Below are 15,093 nucleotides of genomic sequence, written 5' to 3'. Positions count from 1 at the left end.
AAAATGTAAATGATTTTAAAAATTAAAAGGAGCTTAACTATTTTCTATACTTACTTATAATATGATCTTAGCGATGATTATTAATCTTAATATGATTCTTTATGTAATATTTCTAAACTAATAAATAATAATTAAATTCCAAAAGGTAAAAAGTTTTAACTCGTTTAAGAGATCTTTCTCCACCATTTCTTTAAAATGGCGTGCATTTTGAGAATGCACTCTTTTAAAGCCTAGTAACTTTTTTTTTTTTTTTTTTTCAATTTTTATTTTAGGTGCCCCAAGAAGTCCTAACGGTCTTGTCACAGAGCACCGTGGAAGTGCATTTAACCAGGAAGTTCACGCCTCCTTCCTTACCGCGACGCGAAAATTTGTCCAGAGCTCGTTTCAAACCTTAATCTCCTGCTTATAAAGCAAGCGCTCTAACCATTGCGCCACGGCCGCACTAAAATAACTAATGAAACGATGTTAAACATTAACTTTAGCAATTACATTAAGATTGCATTCCAGCATTTCCAGTATAGCATCCACATGGATGGTGTCCCTTTTTATACTTTTGGTATAAATTGTTGAAGCCACATTTAGAGCCTTTTGTTATGGACTAGAGTTTTTTAATAATAATGCGGCAATTGCTTGGACTATTAGATAGTTGACTGTATACTATCTGTGTTTTGAGTCAGGTTCACATTTAGAGCCTTTTGTTATGGACTAGGGTTTTTTAATAATAATGCGGCAATTGCTTCGACTATTAGATAGTTGACTGTATACTATCTGTGTTTTGAGTCAGGTTCGTTAAGAAATTTAAGAATTACTAAAGAGTTGAAAGCTATAAAACACAAATAACCATCATCATCACCAAGTTCTTCAAATCTATCATTCACTTATATTCTTTGTCTTTGAAGTAATTTTCCTTTTGTTGAGTTTTATCTCTTGCAAAGTTCACCAAACCTACTTGCTCTTTGTGGACTAATTTGAGTTTAGCTATCTCATCTTGTGATCTTAGTATTGATGGTTATCTTCCTTTAATTTATAAAGACTCTAATATTCACATGCTTGGCCAGGACATTTAAATTTGTAAGAATTCATTCATTTTTTGGGAAACTTGTTTCTCCGCGCAGCAGCCTTGTTCGTCAAGGTTCGTGTTTTGGAGTTATAGAGTTGAGAGAGTGTTATAACCACAAGTAGCCTCCTCATCTGTAGTGGCCTACATGGCCTTGGGATTCAAACCTAGTTTTTTTTTTTTTTTTTATAAAAAAAAACAAACTAGGTTTCCACAGGCTAATCTTTTATGTGCTTTTGTTTAGCACCACTTTCACTTTCACTTTCACTTTTCTCTTTGTTCTACATTGCTCTCTTTTATCTCAAGAATGCACTCTTTTCAATGTTTTTTCAATTTCGATGATTTTCAAATTGACGAAGCCCTTTCTCATTATCCTTCAGTCAATATTGTTGTTGTTGGTGACTTTAATGCTCATCACACTGAATGACTTGGCTCTAGTATCAGTGACTCTGCAGGCATTAAGGCCCACAACTTTAACCTTTCTCAATTACAAACACAAATAAACAACTTTCCAACTTGCATTCCAGACAATCCAAATCATACCTTCTTTACTCGACTTATGTCTTGTTTTTGATCCTAGTTAACGCTCAGTTTCTCCACATTCACCCTTAGGTGCTTCTGATCACGGTTTGATCTCTCTAAAACTAATTTCATTTTTCTTCATCGTCAGAATTTTATCATCATAACTCTTATCATCATAACTCTTACTACTCTTACAACTCTTACAACTGACATTACATTCTTTCAAACTGGGATTCTTTCCGTGTTTTTCTTTGCCAAAATAATTCTATAGAAAACAGATGTCTGTTTACTATTGCAAGAAACCATTGTAAAAAGGTTTTGTCTAATGCTAAACCTTTTTACAAAAAATTAAACTCCCAAGACTTCTTGAGAATCTTTAACAGTGTCTATAGTATGAGCAAATCTGTTATTCCACCTCTCTTGCATGGTTTAGATCTTGTTACCTCACCTAAAGACAAAGCTGAATTGTTTGCGAAGAACTTTTTATCAAGCTCATCTCTTGATTCCACTAATCACATACTACCTTATACAGCCAACAAACAGGTTGTTCCATTTTTTGAAGTTGGTGGTGGTGTTGTAGTCTACATATCCAATAAGTCAAGCTGGGTGAGACATAACAATCTACAAACCAATAAAATAGAGAGCATTTGTTTTAAAAACAGAAAGTTTTTGGTGTAACATTAAAAGTATTTACTCTTCCAAAACTAAATCTTCAACTAGTACAACATTTATTATTAACTTGCCTCCAAGCTCTAATCTTCTAGAAATAGCATATGCTTTTTATGAACATTTCTGTATTTCGGTATCTATTTTAAAAAAATATACTTTTCTTTTAAAAGCCTTCTCCCAATTTACAAATCAAAGTCCCACAACAACAATCAAAACTACGACCTATATCTGTTATACTATATCAAAAATTATCGAACAAGTTGTACACATTCAATTATTAAATTATTTATAGGAAATAGTTTGATAAATGACAATCAGTTAAGTTTTCGACTTTAACAATCAATAAAAAATAGCTGCAACGCTGTTTGTAGATAAAATAAAACGAAAAGTTGACAATGGTAAAATAGTTAGGGCAGTATTTCTTAACTTAAGTAAAGCATGTGACACTTTAAGTTTCTGTTTTCCGAATTCTAACAGTTATAGAGTTCATGATACTGTAGTGTACTGGTGTTTGTGATACTGAACTCTGCTGGTTTAAAGATTACCTATTTAACAAATCTCAAACAATTTGTTTTCAAAACACAATATCTGAAACAGGAAAAGTTGTATGTAGTGTACCTCAAGGATTAATATTGGGCCCTTTACTTTTTATTATTTACGTTAATGACCTTGTACCTTGTTTCAAACATTCAAACTCTATTATTTATACTGACGACACAGTCATATACGTTCCAGGAAAAGATATATTTATTATAGAATTGTGTCTTTAATCCAATATGGAAGAAATCTCATTATGGTATATAAAAAACAATACTCAATCTTGGAGTCAAAAAAACAACTAACCAAACAATATAGTTTCTGGAAACAGAAACTATATTGTTTGTTTGGCACAGGAAAATCTCCCTCATGACAACTAAACACAATAAACATTTCTTACAGCTTCAACTCAATATGTTTTATCTTGAGATATAAATATCTAGGTATTGACCTAGACCCAACACTAAACATGAGTAGTTATTTTGATAATACTTATAAAAATGGTTGTGGCAAACTAAGACTACTTTAAAAAATTAGATATTTGTTAACACCTCTTGTAACAAAACACATTTACCAGTTGACTATTATACCCGTTTTAACCTACTGTGGAAATCTTTCACTCAACCTACCAAAATTATAAACAGATAAGCTAGACTCTTTACATACAGCAAGCATGAAAACAAATAGCAAGCATAAAAACAAAGTGGAAACAAAATCACCATTCTCTTAAATTCTTGTTGCATCTTGTCTATTAACTAAGCAATGCATTCTTGGTTTATCGTGTTCAAAATTAACTAACTACTTGTTAGTAAGTTTGAGCATGATAAACCAAGAATGCATTGCTTAATTAATAGAGAATGCTTTTGAATGGTTGACAACTTGTAAGTTGTCAACCATTCAAAAGCAAGAAGAAATAACAGCAACCTAATTAAAATTCTAAAAATCGACTGGAATTTGCTAAAAGTTTTTTCTATTACTCTGGTGTAAGAGTCTATAATGATCTACGATTAGAAATTAGGAAAATCAACTTGTTAACTGAATTTAAAAATAAGTAAAAATTTATTTTAAATAATGTTTTTTCTAACATTTTTAATAACTTTATTACTTCAATTGATTTACTACTTGAATTTTTATTGTATTTTATGACAGGGCTTGAATTGATAGCAGAATTAAAATAATTCTGAAGTAATTTATCCTGTATAGGTATTTGTCAAATAAAATAAAATAAAGTTGACATTCGTATCACTCCAGCTTCTGTATCTAAAGTGATTTCCTACTTAGACTCTTCTACAGCTTGTAGTCTGGACAACATACTTGTTATAGTCTTGCAGAAGTGTTCTCTGGAGCTCTCATCTATACTTTCAAAACTATTTAACAAGTGCTTAACATATTCTTGTTTTCCATCCTGCTGGAAAGTTGCATCTGCATCCTATTTTCAAAAATTCTGAAGAGCGATCTGACTCGTCTAACTATCGTGCCATTAGTCTTCTTCCTATCATAAGCAAGGTTTTTGAGTCTTTAATTAACAAACACCTAATCTCTCATCTTGAATAAAATAACTTTCTGATCATCAAAATGGATTTTGATCTTCTCATTCTACTGCTGATTTGTTAACGGTAATAACCAATAGGTTTTATCATGCATTAGATAGATGTGGAGTGGTTAGGGTTATTGCTATCAACATTTTAAAACCTTTGATAAAGTTTAGCATGCTGGTCTTCTCATAACCTCTCCTTTTATGGTGTATCAGGTAACATCTTTAAGATTATTATTCCTTCCTTACCAATTGTAGTATAAAAATTGTTTTTGATGGACAGCACTCTTCTTCATATTCTGTAACTTAAGGAGTCTCTCAAGTTCCTCTTATATCCTTGGCCCAGGCTTGGACAGGAATGGTGTGCGTTTGAGCGCTATTGCTGACCAGGCAAATGATTTTATTTTTTGACAACTTGACCACGACTGTTTAGATGTTTAGATAATTTTTAAATATTTTAGAAATGTGCTGAAAAAAGAAATACTAGCTTAACTAAAACTTAAAAAAAAAATAAAAATAAAGAAATAATTCAAGCACTAAAATAAAACTCAAAAAACTCAAAGCGAAAATTACTTTTTGTTACATTTTCAATTGTGTTTAAAATAAATTACTTAAAAACTTATCATTTGAAAGGTTGTATTAAAGTTACTCAAAACACTTTTATGTTTACTTCTAACAATTGTTTAATGAATGAACAAATTTTATTTAAATTAATTTAAATTAAAAATGAATAAACAAATTTTATTTAAATTAATCAAAAGTGTTATATAAATTATTTTTAAACTGTATAAACATTTATTTTTTCCAAAAAATTGCAAAAAAAAAACGTTTAAAAAAATACCATTGTCTATTTAAAGTAGTAATGTCATTTCATGCTCTAAATTGTTAGTCAAGTTTAAAAAAAAAGTTTTAAGCAATTCTTAGTGAAAATAGAAACTTATTCAAAATTTAATATAACTTAAAAAATCATATTTTAAAAGATTTTCAAAAACACATGGAATGGTTTCAAGGAATAATTTCAAACGTTCAAATTTATCATAAAAAACATGCCTACATAAATATTTTTTAAATGTAACATTAATTGTTAATTTACACAAAATGCGTTTATTTTAAACAATGACTATAAACAATTATTTATTTTATTTAAATATTTTTGTTGAAATGCCTTAAATAAAAACTTTAGAAAAGATTAACGATTAAAAGTTATTCAAAGTGTAACAATTTTTTTTAAAGCATTCAAATTGTTAAAATATCAAAGCCGCCGTGATCTAATTGTAAAGAAAAAAAATTATAAGCGTGGTCAGTTACAGCATGCGATTGCACACCATTACTGTCAAAGCCTGTTGGCTCTAATCTTTTTTTAAATTTAAATTAATAATCACCTAGAAATTTTCACATCTAGGGTGGTATTGTTTGGTGATGATACTATTATTCTTGTCTTGATAAGAAGCCATTTTCTGATTGCTTGAAGGGGGTATTTGAGCTTGAAAAGTGAGAATCACTTTGAGAAGTGAGATCACTTCTGCAACAGCATAATGCTCTCAGTTGCTGGTGAACTTTAATGCAGATAAAACTAAATTTTTTCAGCTAATTGTTATTGCAACAGTCTAGATCTTCCTAAATTTAGGAACAGTAATGTACTTGATGCTAATCCTAGAAGACGAAGGGTAGATGATTACCCTTCGTCTTCTAGGATTAACTCTTACTTCTGATCTTTCTTGGAAACCATATATCAAATCGATTGCAAAATTAGCATCTAGTGAGGTTATTGTGCTCGCCACTTTCTTAAGATTCTATTTTTTATCTCTATGAATGTCAAATCTGTCCTTGTATGGAATACTGTTGCCATATCTGGAGCGGATCCTCAAATGATGTTCTTTTTCTTTTAGACAAGGTGCAAAAACGTATTGTAAACATAGTTGGATCTACTCTTGCTGCTAATCTTTGACAATTGTCACATCGTTGTAGTGTTTTTTTTCTTTCTCTTTTCTATAAATACTATAAAGGGTGCCGGTCTAAAGAACTAGCGTCTTTTGTGCTAATTACTAAAATTCATTCTTGTGTTACTCAACATTCAATTAAGTTTCATTGCTTTGCTGTGACTGTTTCTTAGTGCTTAAAAAATTCTTATTCGTCTAGTTTCGAGCTTTTAATTGATATATTTAATTTATAAGAAGATATTAAAGCATTAAATAGTTATATTTATTCAATATATTAAGTTATTAAATATATTGAATAAGATTTAAATAAGATATAGAAGTGGTCTCAATTTAAAATTTTTCATATTTGGAGTTGTTTCATTTTTAATATTACATTGTACTGTACAGTTTATTTTTAATATTACATTGTACAGTTTATTTAGGCTTATTATTTAGGCTTATTATTAGGCTTATTATATTATTATTAGGCTTATTATTATTATTATTAGGCTTATTATATTATTATTTATTATTAGGCTTATTATATAGGCTTATTAATTAGGCTTATTATTTAGGCTCTCGTGACTTCTGGAGAATCTTTAATAATATCAATAATAAGGGCAAATCTATAATTCCACCTCTCTTGTACGGTTCAGACTTTGTCACCTCACCTAAAGACAAAGCCGAACTGTTTGCTAAAAACTTTTCATCAATATCATCTCTTGATTTCACTAATTGCGTCCTACCTGAAATTGCCAACAAACAGGTTGATCCATTGCTTGACATTCATATCACTCCAGCATCTGTATCTAAAGTGATTTCCTGCCTAGACTCTTCCACAGCTTGTGGCCCAGACAACATACCTGTTATTGTCTTGCAGAAGTGTTCTCCGGAGCTGTCGTCTATACTCTCAAAACTATTCAACAAGTGCTTATCAGAGTCTTGTTTTCCAGCCTGTTGGAAAGCCGCATCTGTTATCCCTATCTTCAAAAATTCTGGGGAGCGATCTGATTTGTCTAACTACCGTCCCATAAGTCTTCTTCCTATCATAAGCAAGGTTTTTGAATCTTTAATTAACAAACACTTAATTTCTCATCTTGAATCTAATAACTTACTTTCTGACCATCAATATGGATTTCGATCTTCTCGTTCTACAGCTGATTTGCTAACAGTAATAACTGACAGGTTTTTTCATGCATTAGATGAAGGTGGAGAGGTTAAGGCCATCGCTCTTGACATTTCAAAAGCGTTTGATAAAGTTTGGCATGCTGGTCTTCTCCATAAGCTTTCTTCTTATGGTGTATCCGGCAACATCTTTAAGATCATTGAATCCTTCCTTTCCAATTGTAGCATAAAAGTTGTCCTCGATGGACAACACTCTTCTTCTTATTCTGTAACTTCAGGGGTTCCTCAAGGTTCTATCCTTGGCCCTATACTTTTTTTAATTTACATTAACGATCTTCCAGATATTCTCACATCTAAGGTGGCATTGTTTGCTGATGATACTACCATTTATTCTTGTCGTGATAAGAAACCAACACCTTCTGATTGCTTGGAGGGGGAATTTGAGCTTGAAAAGGATCTCACTTCTGCTACAGCATGGGGCTCACAGTGGCTGGTGAACTTTAATTCAGATAAAACTCAATTTTTTTCAGCCAATCGTTATCGCAATAATTTAGATCTTCCTATATTTATGAACGGTGATGTACTCGATGAGTCACCTACTCTTCATCTTCTTGGATTAACTCTTACTTCGAATCTTTCTTGGAAACCATATATCAAATCGGTTGCAAAATTAGCATCTGCTAAGGTTGCATCTCTTTATCGAGCTCGCCACTTTCTTACTCTAGATTCTATTCTCTATCTCTATAAATCCCAAATCCGGCCTTGTATGGAATACTGTTGCCATATCTGGGGCGGATCTTCTAATGATGCCCTTTCTCTTTTAGACAAGGTGCAAAAACGCATTGTAAACATAGTTGGACCTGCTCTTGCAGCCAACCTCCAACCATTATCACATCGTCGTAATGTTGCTTCTCTTTCTCTTTTCTACAAATACTATAATGGGCACTGCTCTAAAGAGCTAGCGTCTCTTGTGCCATCTACTAAAATTCATTCTCATGTTACTCGTCATTCAATTAAGTGTCATCCTCTTTCTGTGACTGTTCCTAAGTGCTCCAAAAATGCTTATTCGTCTAGTTTTTTCCTCGAACATCAGTTCTTTGGAATTCGCTTCCTTCATCTTGCTTTCCTGATTCATATAATTTGCAATCTTTTAAATCATCCGTTAATCATTATCTTGCTCTACAATCTTCATCTTTTCTCTTACAGTAACTTCCAACTTTAATTAGTGGCTGCTTGCAGCCTTGTTGGAAGCAAAGATGTTTAAAAAAAAAAAAAAATTTTAATTTTTAGATTGTACAGTTTATTTAAATACTACATTGCACAGTTTATATTAATATTACAATTGTACAGTTTATATTAATATTACATTGTACAGTTTATATTAATATTACATTGTACAGTTTATATTAAAATACAATTGAATTTTGTGATAAAAAAAAAGAGAAAAATTCTGAAGACCAGAAGCATTTCAAATATCCTAATTTGCAATCACTTAATTTGGTCCTTCAAGTAAATTAAATAAAAATCCATTAATACTGTTCAAATATACTATCAGCAAAGTTAATTTCAAAAATACCATTCAAGCTTTTAAAGCCAATGATTAACTAATTAAAGAACCAAACAAATCAATCCACATTATAAACAATCACTTTAAATCAGTTTTTATTAAGGTAAATATTGATACTTGACAGATTTTATAAAATTACTTTTTTTCATATTCTTATGAGACCATCATAAGGGGTGTTCATTTTTTATCAATTTTGTTTTATTGACGTGTATGCAAGAAGGTAATTAAAAGTTAATTGAAAAAATATTATTATTTAAAATTTATTATTTAAAAAAAAATTATTTTTATAACTTGCAGATGTCATTCTTTTACAAATTTTGAAATTTTTACTGCAAATCAAATCTGCAGACCTGATTGTGCTACAGATATGTGTATGACATATTTCATAGTTAAACTTAAATAAGCATGTTCATCAAGCAACATCTAAAAAGTGTCAATTATGTTACAAAGTGTTGTGACTGCCATAGAGACCTAAAAACTCCCTTAGAATAAACTTCCTTAAAAATATATGTAATTAAGTTCTTGATTACAGAGTCTAGCTCCATAGCCCCACTTTTTGGGTATAGGGCAAAAAGAGGGCCCCTCTTTTTGCCCTATACCCAATACAACTTATAGGCCAATGTTTTATAAATAATATTGGAGTTATTTAGATTAAAAATTTTTTAAATGAAGTAGTTGGAATGGAGGGGGAATAAGTAAGCCATGTGATTCTTTTTATTTGCTGGGGCGTTTGAAAATTTATTGTTTGTCTTTTTATTTGAGCATAAATAAGAATTTAAAAAAAAAATATATATATTCAAGTTAAAAAAAGTAAAATTATGTTTCCGAGTTGTTTAGAGCCTCTCAGCCCATAATGTCTCATATCCCTCAAATCTTTTACAATATCAATGCTGCTATCTAGATCGCTATCAATGGATAGGGGCAACTAAATTTTTTCTCATAGATAAGATTAAGCTTTTCTGCTGGTGATAGCTGTTCAGCAGTCTTTTTGTATGCTACTTTAAATTGAAAAGCTGGTGTATCAATTTTGACTTGACTAGGAGCATCTTTTGCAGCCTTTTTTCTTGATATGTCATTAACAACACTTCCAGAATTGACTTTACAGCTCTCTCTGCTACAATGTTGACAACAGCCAAGTTTTTTACAAAATCTTGAAAAACTGTGAAGTCTTTGAAGCTATGAAGATTAACTTTCCTTGTGGAAGGAAACAAGAGTCATTTAAATTGCTCATTATGTTCCAGAATAATAAAAAACTAGTCAAGACTCACAATTTACAGGGGTAGGTGGCACCTTTTGAAAAGGACAAACTCTTCCTTAATTCTAAGAAATTCAAAATTATTTTTCTTTACAAAGTTATATGTTTTAGGTCAAGGGAATTGCAACAGTTTTTTTTTGGCAACAGTTGACCATGGCAAAGATAACTGTTGTAGGATCTAAGTACTTTATTTTTCCCATCTGCTAAAGACTACTGCTACTGCTGGTTGGATTCTCTCCAGATGGGGCATCTTCATAAATGAAATGCTGGTCCTAAAAAGATAGATGGTAAAAGTCTATATTATTGATAAAGTATTATGCAGTATATAAAAGATTTTTTTCTGAAATGCAACCTGGATTGCAGAAGTGTCTGATCATACAGCAGTCAAAAAAATTTTCTTTTTGTCTTAGTTTAAAAACTTTTAATTTTAAAAGAGTTATTATTAGCTAATTCTTTTCTTCCATTGCCTGTTTTTCTTACTAAGATCAAATTTTAAATTTGAATGAGCTTAAAGTTTACTTTTATCCACTACTTGTTATCAAAATTACCTGTATATTGTGCCAACCAGTATTGCTTGCATTAGTATCAAAGCAATTCTTACATAATCCCCAGTAGTACATGATCTTACATGATATTGCAGTAGTATCAAAACATCTCTTACAACATCGAACAATTCCACAACATCGAACTCTATCAGAATAGTTTTAATAGCAATAAACTGATTAAGTCCTGTTCCAGATTTAACTCTATTAACACTCCATTTTTGTTCTCCCCTATTCTCAAGATAATATAAAAAACAGTTCTTATGTTCTTTTTCATTTTAAATTAGTAATTTTTTTTAAAAAAAAACAAGCTAATATATATTTCTACTAACTAATTTAATAAATGCACTGGTGTCAACCGAACCACAAGTCAGAATCAAAGGAAAATCTACTATTTTAAATATTTTTTTAGTTTAAAAAGGTTTTAAAACATTTTGTACATACTATAATTTTTTTTTAACAACTTAAAATATTAAATATACATATTTATAAATATTTAACAAAAAAAAATATATTTACTGAAATGTTTATTGTTATTATAAATAATTAAATCAAAAATTTTTTAGTACATTTTTTTAAATATGTACTTGTTTTCTGTTTTTTTGTCTAAACTTTAACAAAAAATTTTTTTTAAGGTTGGAAGTTTAATTCTTCAATCCTCAAATGTAGGGAAAGAACATCTTTCTAATTATCAAGCTTTACTAAAGCATTATGTTTGGGAGCAATTTCGACCAGAACTCGCTTTAAATATAGCTATGAATTATTTGGAGAATGACTCAAATTTTCTTGAAGCTTATCAATTTTTAACTGAATATATTTCATCAAAGCCCTACAGAGAGAATCCTTATTTTAACATTTTGTATGGACAGCTTGAATACTGTATGTGGAAAAAAACAAATAATGATACAAAGAAAGCATGCACACTAATAAAATATGAGTGGGATGATGAAGAATGTGATTCAGGTTGTAGCTTTATGTTTTTAAGGTTATTGTTAAAATAAAGCAAAAATAAACCTTTATTTAGTTTTAAACAATGAAACTGAAACAATGAAGTGAAATGATGTCTTGTGTAGAGAAAAAAAAATTTTATTTTTTTATTTTGCATTTTTAACAATTATTTTTAGACAACTGATTTTCATTTCACTTGTAAATGAAAACTGCAATAGTTTTTATTATTTCAAATTGTTTTTCTCAGTTTTTTTATTTTTATTTTTTACTTGTTTACTTTAAGAAGTGCAATGATAATAATTATAATACAAGAAATACGAGATTTACATTTAGAGATCACATCACGAAAGTGAGATCACAGCATGAAATTTGGACAAGAAGAAACTGAACACAAGCTTGAGACAAGTCACAAATCAACGAATAAAAATAGCTAGATATCTAGAAAATGAGTCGAAAGTTAATATGAGTAAGAGATTGTGAAAGTCAAAAATTTTGAGCTTAAGAGAGGGTCAGTGGTAGTAGAGTCAAACCATTCTGTGTGATAAGAATTAAAGTTACCAATTATGACAATATTGGGTGAGGGAAATTCAGAATATGATTAGTAAATGTGAGCAATGACAAAAAAAGGGGAAAAGGAAGAGAATAATAACAAAAGAATGGTGATTGAGTAAAGTGTTGCTAAACCAAAGCGCATAAAGGATTAGTCAGGAAATCCAAACCTGATTTTATGACAAGTTGGTTAATTTAAGTATATGCTTAGGTCAAGCATGTGATTATTGGAGTTTTAAATCAAAGTGATCAACAAGCCATCAACCCTAATTCGAGTCAATTTACTTATGCTCAACTCAACCAAAAGCTTTAAGGCTAAAACAGCTCCTTTACCTTAGTTCCTGCTTCTTTGTAGAAAAGCAATTCAAAAGTTTTAAATAGAAAGAGAATATGACTAATATAATATAATATTTTATAAAGTTTTATAAATTATAAATGATATAACAATATTTTAAAGTTTTTGAATTTACATTAAAGAAAATCTAATTTGTTTGTTAATTTATTACCTGGCCTCAATTATTAAATGAGCCCTTAATATCAGGAGAGAAAAAAGTTTTTAAAAAGTCTTATACAAGTCTTATAAGCAGAAGAAAACTAAGAATGTCAAAATTGTGCACTTATCTCCAGCTTATCTCATTTTAACAAGACAAGAATTAATTATTTCATATTAATAAGACAATCAATTATCTCATGTTAACAATAATAAATTATAAAACTTGCTGTAAAAACTTAATTTATTTAACTCTTTATTTTTAAAGTATATTTAGAAAAGTGATATGATTCAACCAAACTGAAATCATTAAGATAATGTTAGATAAAACAATTTTCTTTTCTTTTTCTTACTATTATACTCCTAATTGAATCTGTGTTAAGATATTTTTCTTTATTACTAAAACTTTCAAGAGAAAAAGAAACATAACTTGCTTAATAACATAATTTATACGCATAAATTAGGCTGCTATTTAATATTGTGTTTTGTATGTTATTTGTTAAAATTATTTATGTAGATTAAATTATAGTTTTTTATTATTTAACTTTTTTTTCATTTCTTTTTTTCAACAGAACCAGTTGAGTCAATTTCATCTCAGTTTCACAGACAGAGAGCACTGTTACATCTATCTTTAGTTGAAGATCGCCTTGGTACCTGGGATTTAATACTTCCTAAATATATTGAACTAAATAAAGATAATATGGTTACTATTCTTCAAAAACATCTTAAAAACAATCCAGATAACCCAGTTTCATACTGGTAAGTTGGGAACTAGTTTCTAACTGGTCTTGTTTCATTTTTACCATTCTTGTTGTATTGTGTAACTAATTTTTTTATTTTATTTTATTGTGTAACTGAATTTTTCACTTCATTAGTGGAACACTAAACACTTCATTAGTGAAACACTAAACACTTCATTAGTGAAACACTAAACACTTCATTAGTGTTGGTGGAAGGTGGAAGGGTGGTTTAAATTGTGCAGTATGGTATAAATGATTATTCTTGCTTACCTTAACATGAGAATAAACTTTCATTACCTTAAGGGAAAATGTTTTTAGTTAAAGTTTTTTTAAAGTTAAAATTGATAATTTAAATTGGCAGGTGTTTAAGAAATTTAAAAGTGAACAATAATAATGCAATTAAAAATGGAGTACAATTTTTTTTTTTTTCATACAAATACATATTTTTAATCTCAATTTTCTCATATTTTAATCTAAATCTCATATATTCAATCTCAATTTTCAATTCACAATCTTATTCAAGGTTTAAAGATTTCTAAAATCCTTTTGAAAATAAGAATCTTATTCTTGACATTTTTTGAAAATAAGATTTTTCTCAACAAAATATCTTATTTAGTTGAAAACAAAAATTTTTTGCTTTATCTCATAGTCAGTAGGCTGTTGAGCGAAGTTTTAACACAAAAAAAAACTTTTTTTGGTTGAGAGCACGCAACAAAGCTCATTGATTAGTTAGCATACCACATGATCACATAACTGCAACAAAACATGGTGTTCATAACTTTCACAATTCCTAAAGGTTCTAAGTTTCAATATAGTAGATTGAGAAATATTAGATGAAAAGATTAATGTTTACTAGCAGAAAGCAACTGTAATTCGGGTTACGGTCGGTCTATTACTTAATTTAAAATGGCTGTTTTCCACAATTTTCCAGTTGCAAAACCTTAACTAATACCCTTTTTAGAAAAAGCTTTCAAACTAAAAAATTAAAATAAAATAATTTACCAATTATGTAACGTTATTTGAGTAATTTACAACTGACATAGGTCATATCAGTGTATGGCAGAACCATTTTCCTTTTACTAAGTTCAACACAATATGTTTTTAGTTACTGACACAAAATAATAACACTTCATCATGCTTTAAATTGACGAAAAAGTAAAGCTAAATTCTTGTTATATTTTTTATAACATGAACTTTAATTAATAAGATTAATATGAAGTGAACGTAAATTATACATGACTTATTAATTTTTTGGTATCCCCTTGATACATATTTCTTTAAAAAAGGAAATTGTCTTTAAAACGTTAAATGCACACAACTAAATAAGTTTATTAAAAATAACTAAGCAATTGAGTACAAATACGTTTCAAGCAAAAAAAAAGTTAATTTACAGTCAAACATGTGTATGACAAATTGTAAAAAATATGTTAACTTTGATCTTTTATATTGCATTAATGCGTCATATGACAAACCTATAATAAAAATTGTAACAGATAAGTAGACATGAAAGAAATAAAAAGAAAAAAAACAACCTGGAAAACAATTTACCTGCTTTTCGGTAACCTGTTGTCATACTTAAATTGCTGTCATGATGCAGATTGTCAGTGTTGTTTTATGACGTTATTTCATGTTGGCTATT

General features: G+C 29.4%; 1 protein-coding gene across 1 annotated transcript in view; it reads left to right on the top strand.

Moving 5' to 3' along the window:
- LOC105843531 (uncharacterized) overlaps positions 1-15,093 on the top strand; it is a 72,246-nt gene that overhangs the window by 20,292 nt on the left and 36,861 nt on the right. Inside the window, exons 3-4 of the mRNA XM_065796088.1 lie at positions 11,363-11,690; positions 13,287-13,473. Of these exons, the coding sequence (XP_065652160.1) occupies positions 11,363-11,690; positions 13,287-13,473 (515 nt within the window). The remainder of the gene's footprint in view (positions 1-11,362; positions 11,691-13,286; positions 13,474-15,093) is intronic.

Source organism: Hydra vulgaris, chromosome 04 (genome assembly GCF_038396675.1).
Source record: "Hydra vulgaris chromosome 04, alternate assembly HydraT2T_AEP".
NCBI lineage: Eukaryota > Metazoa > Cnidaria > Hydrozoa > Anthoathecata > Hydridae > Hydra > Hydra vulgaris.
This window is presented reverse-complemented; position numbering and strand designations above follow the sequence as displayed.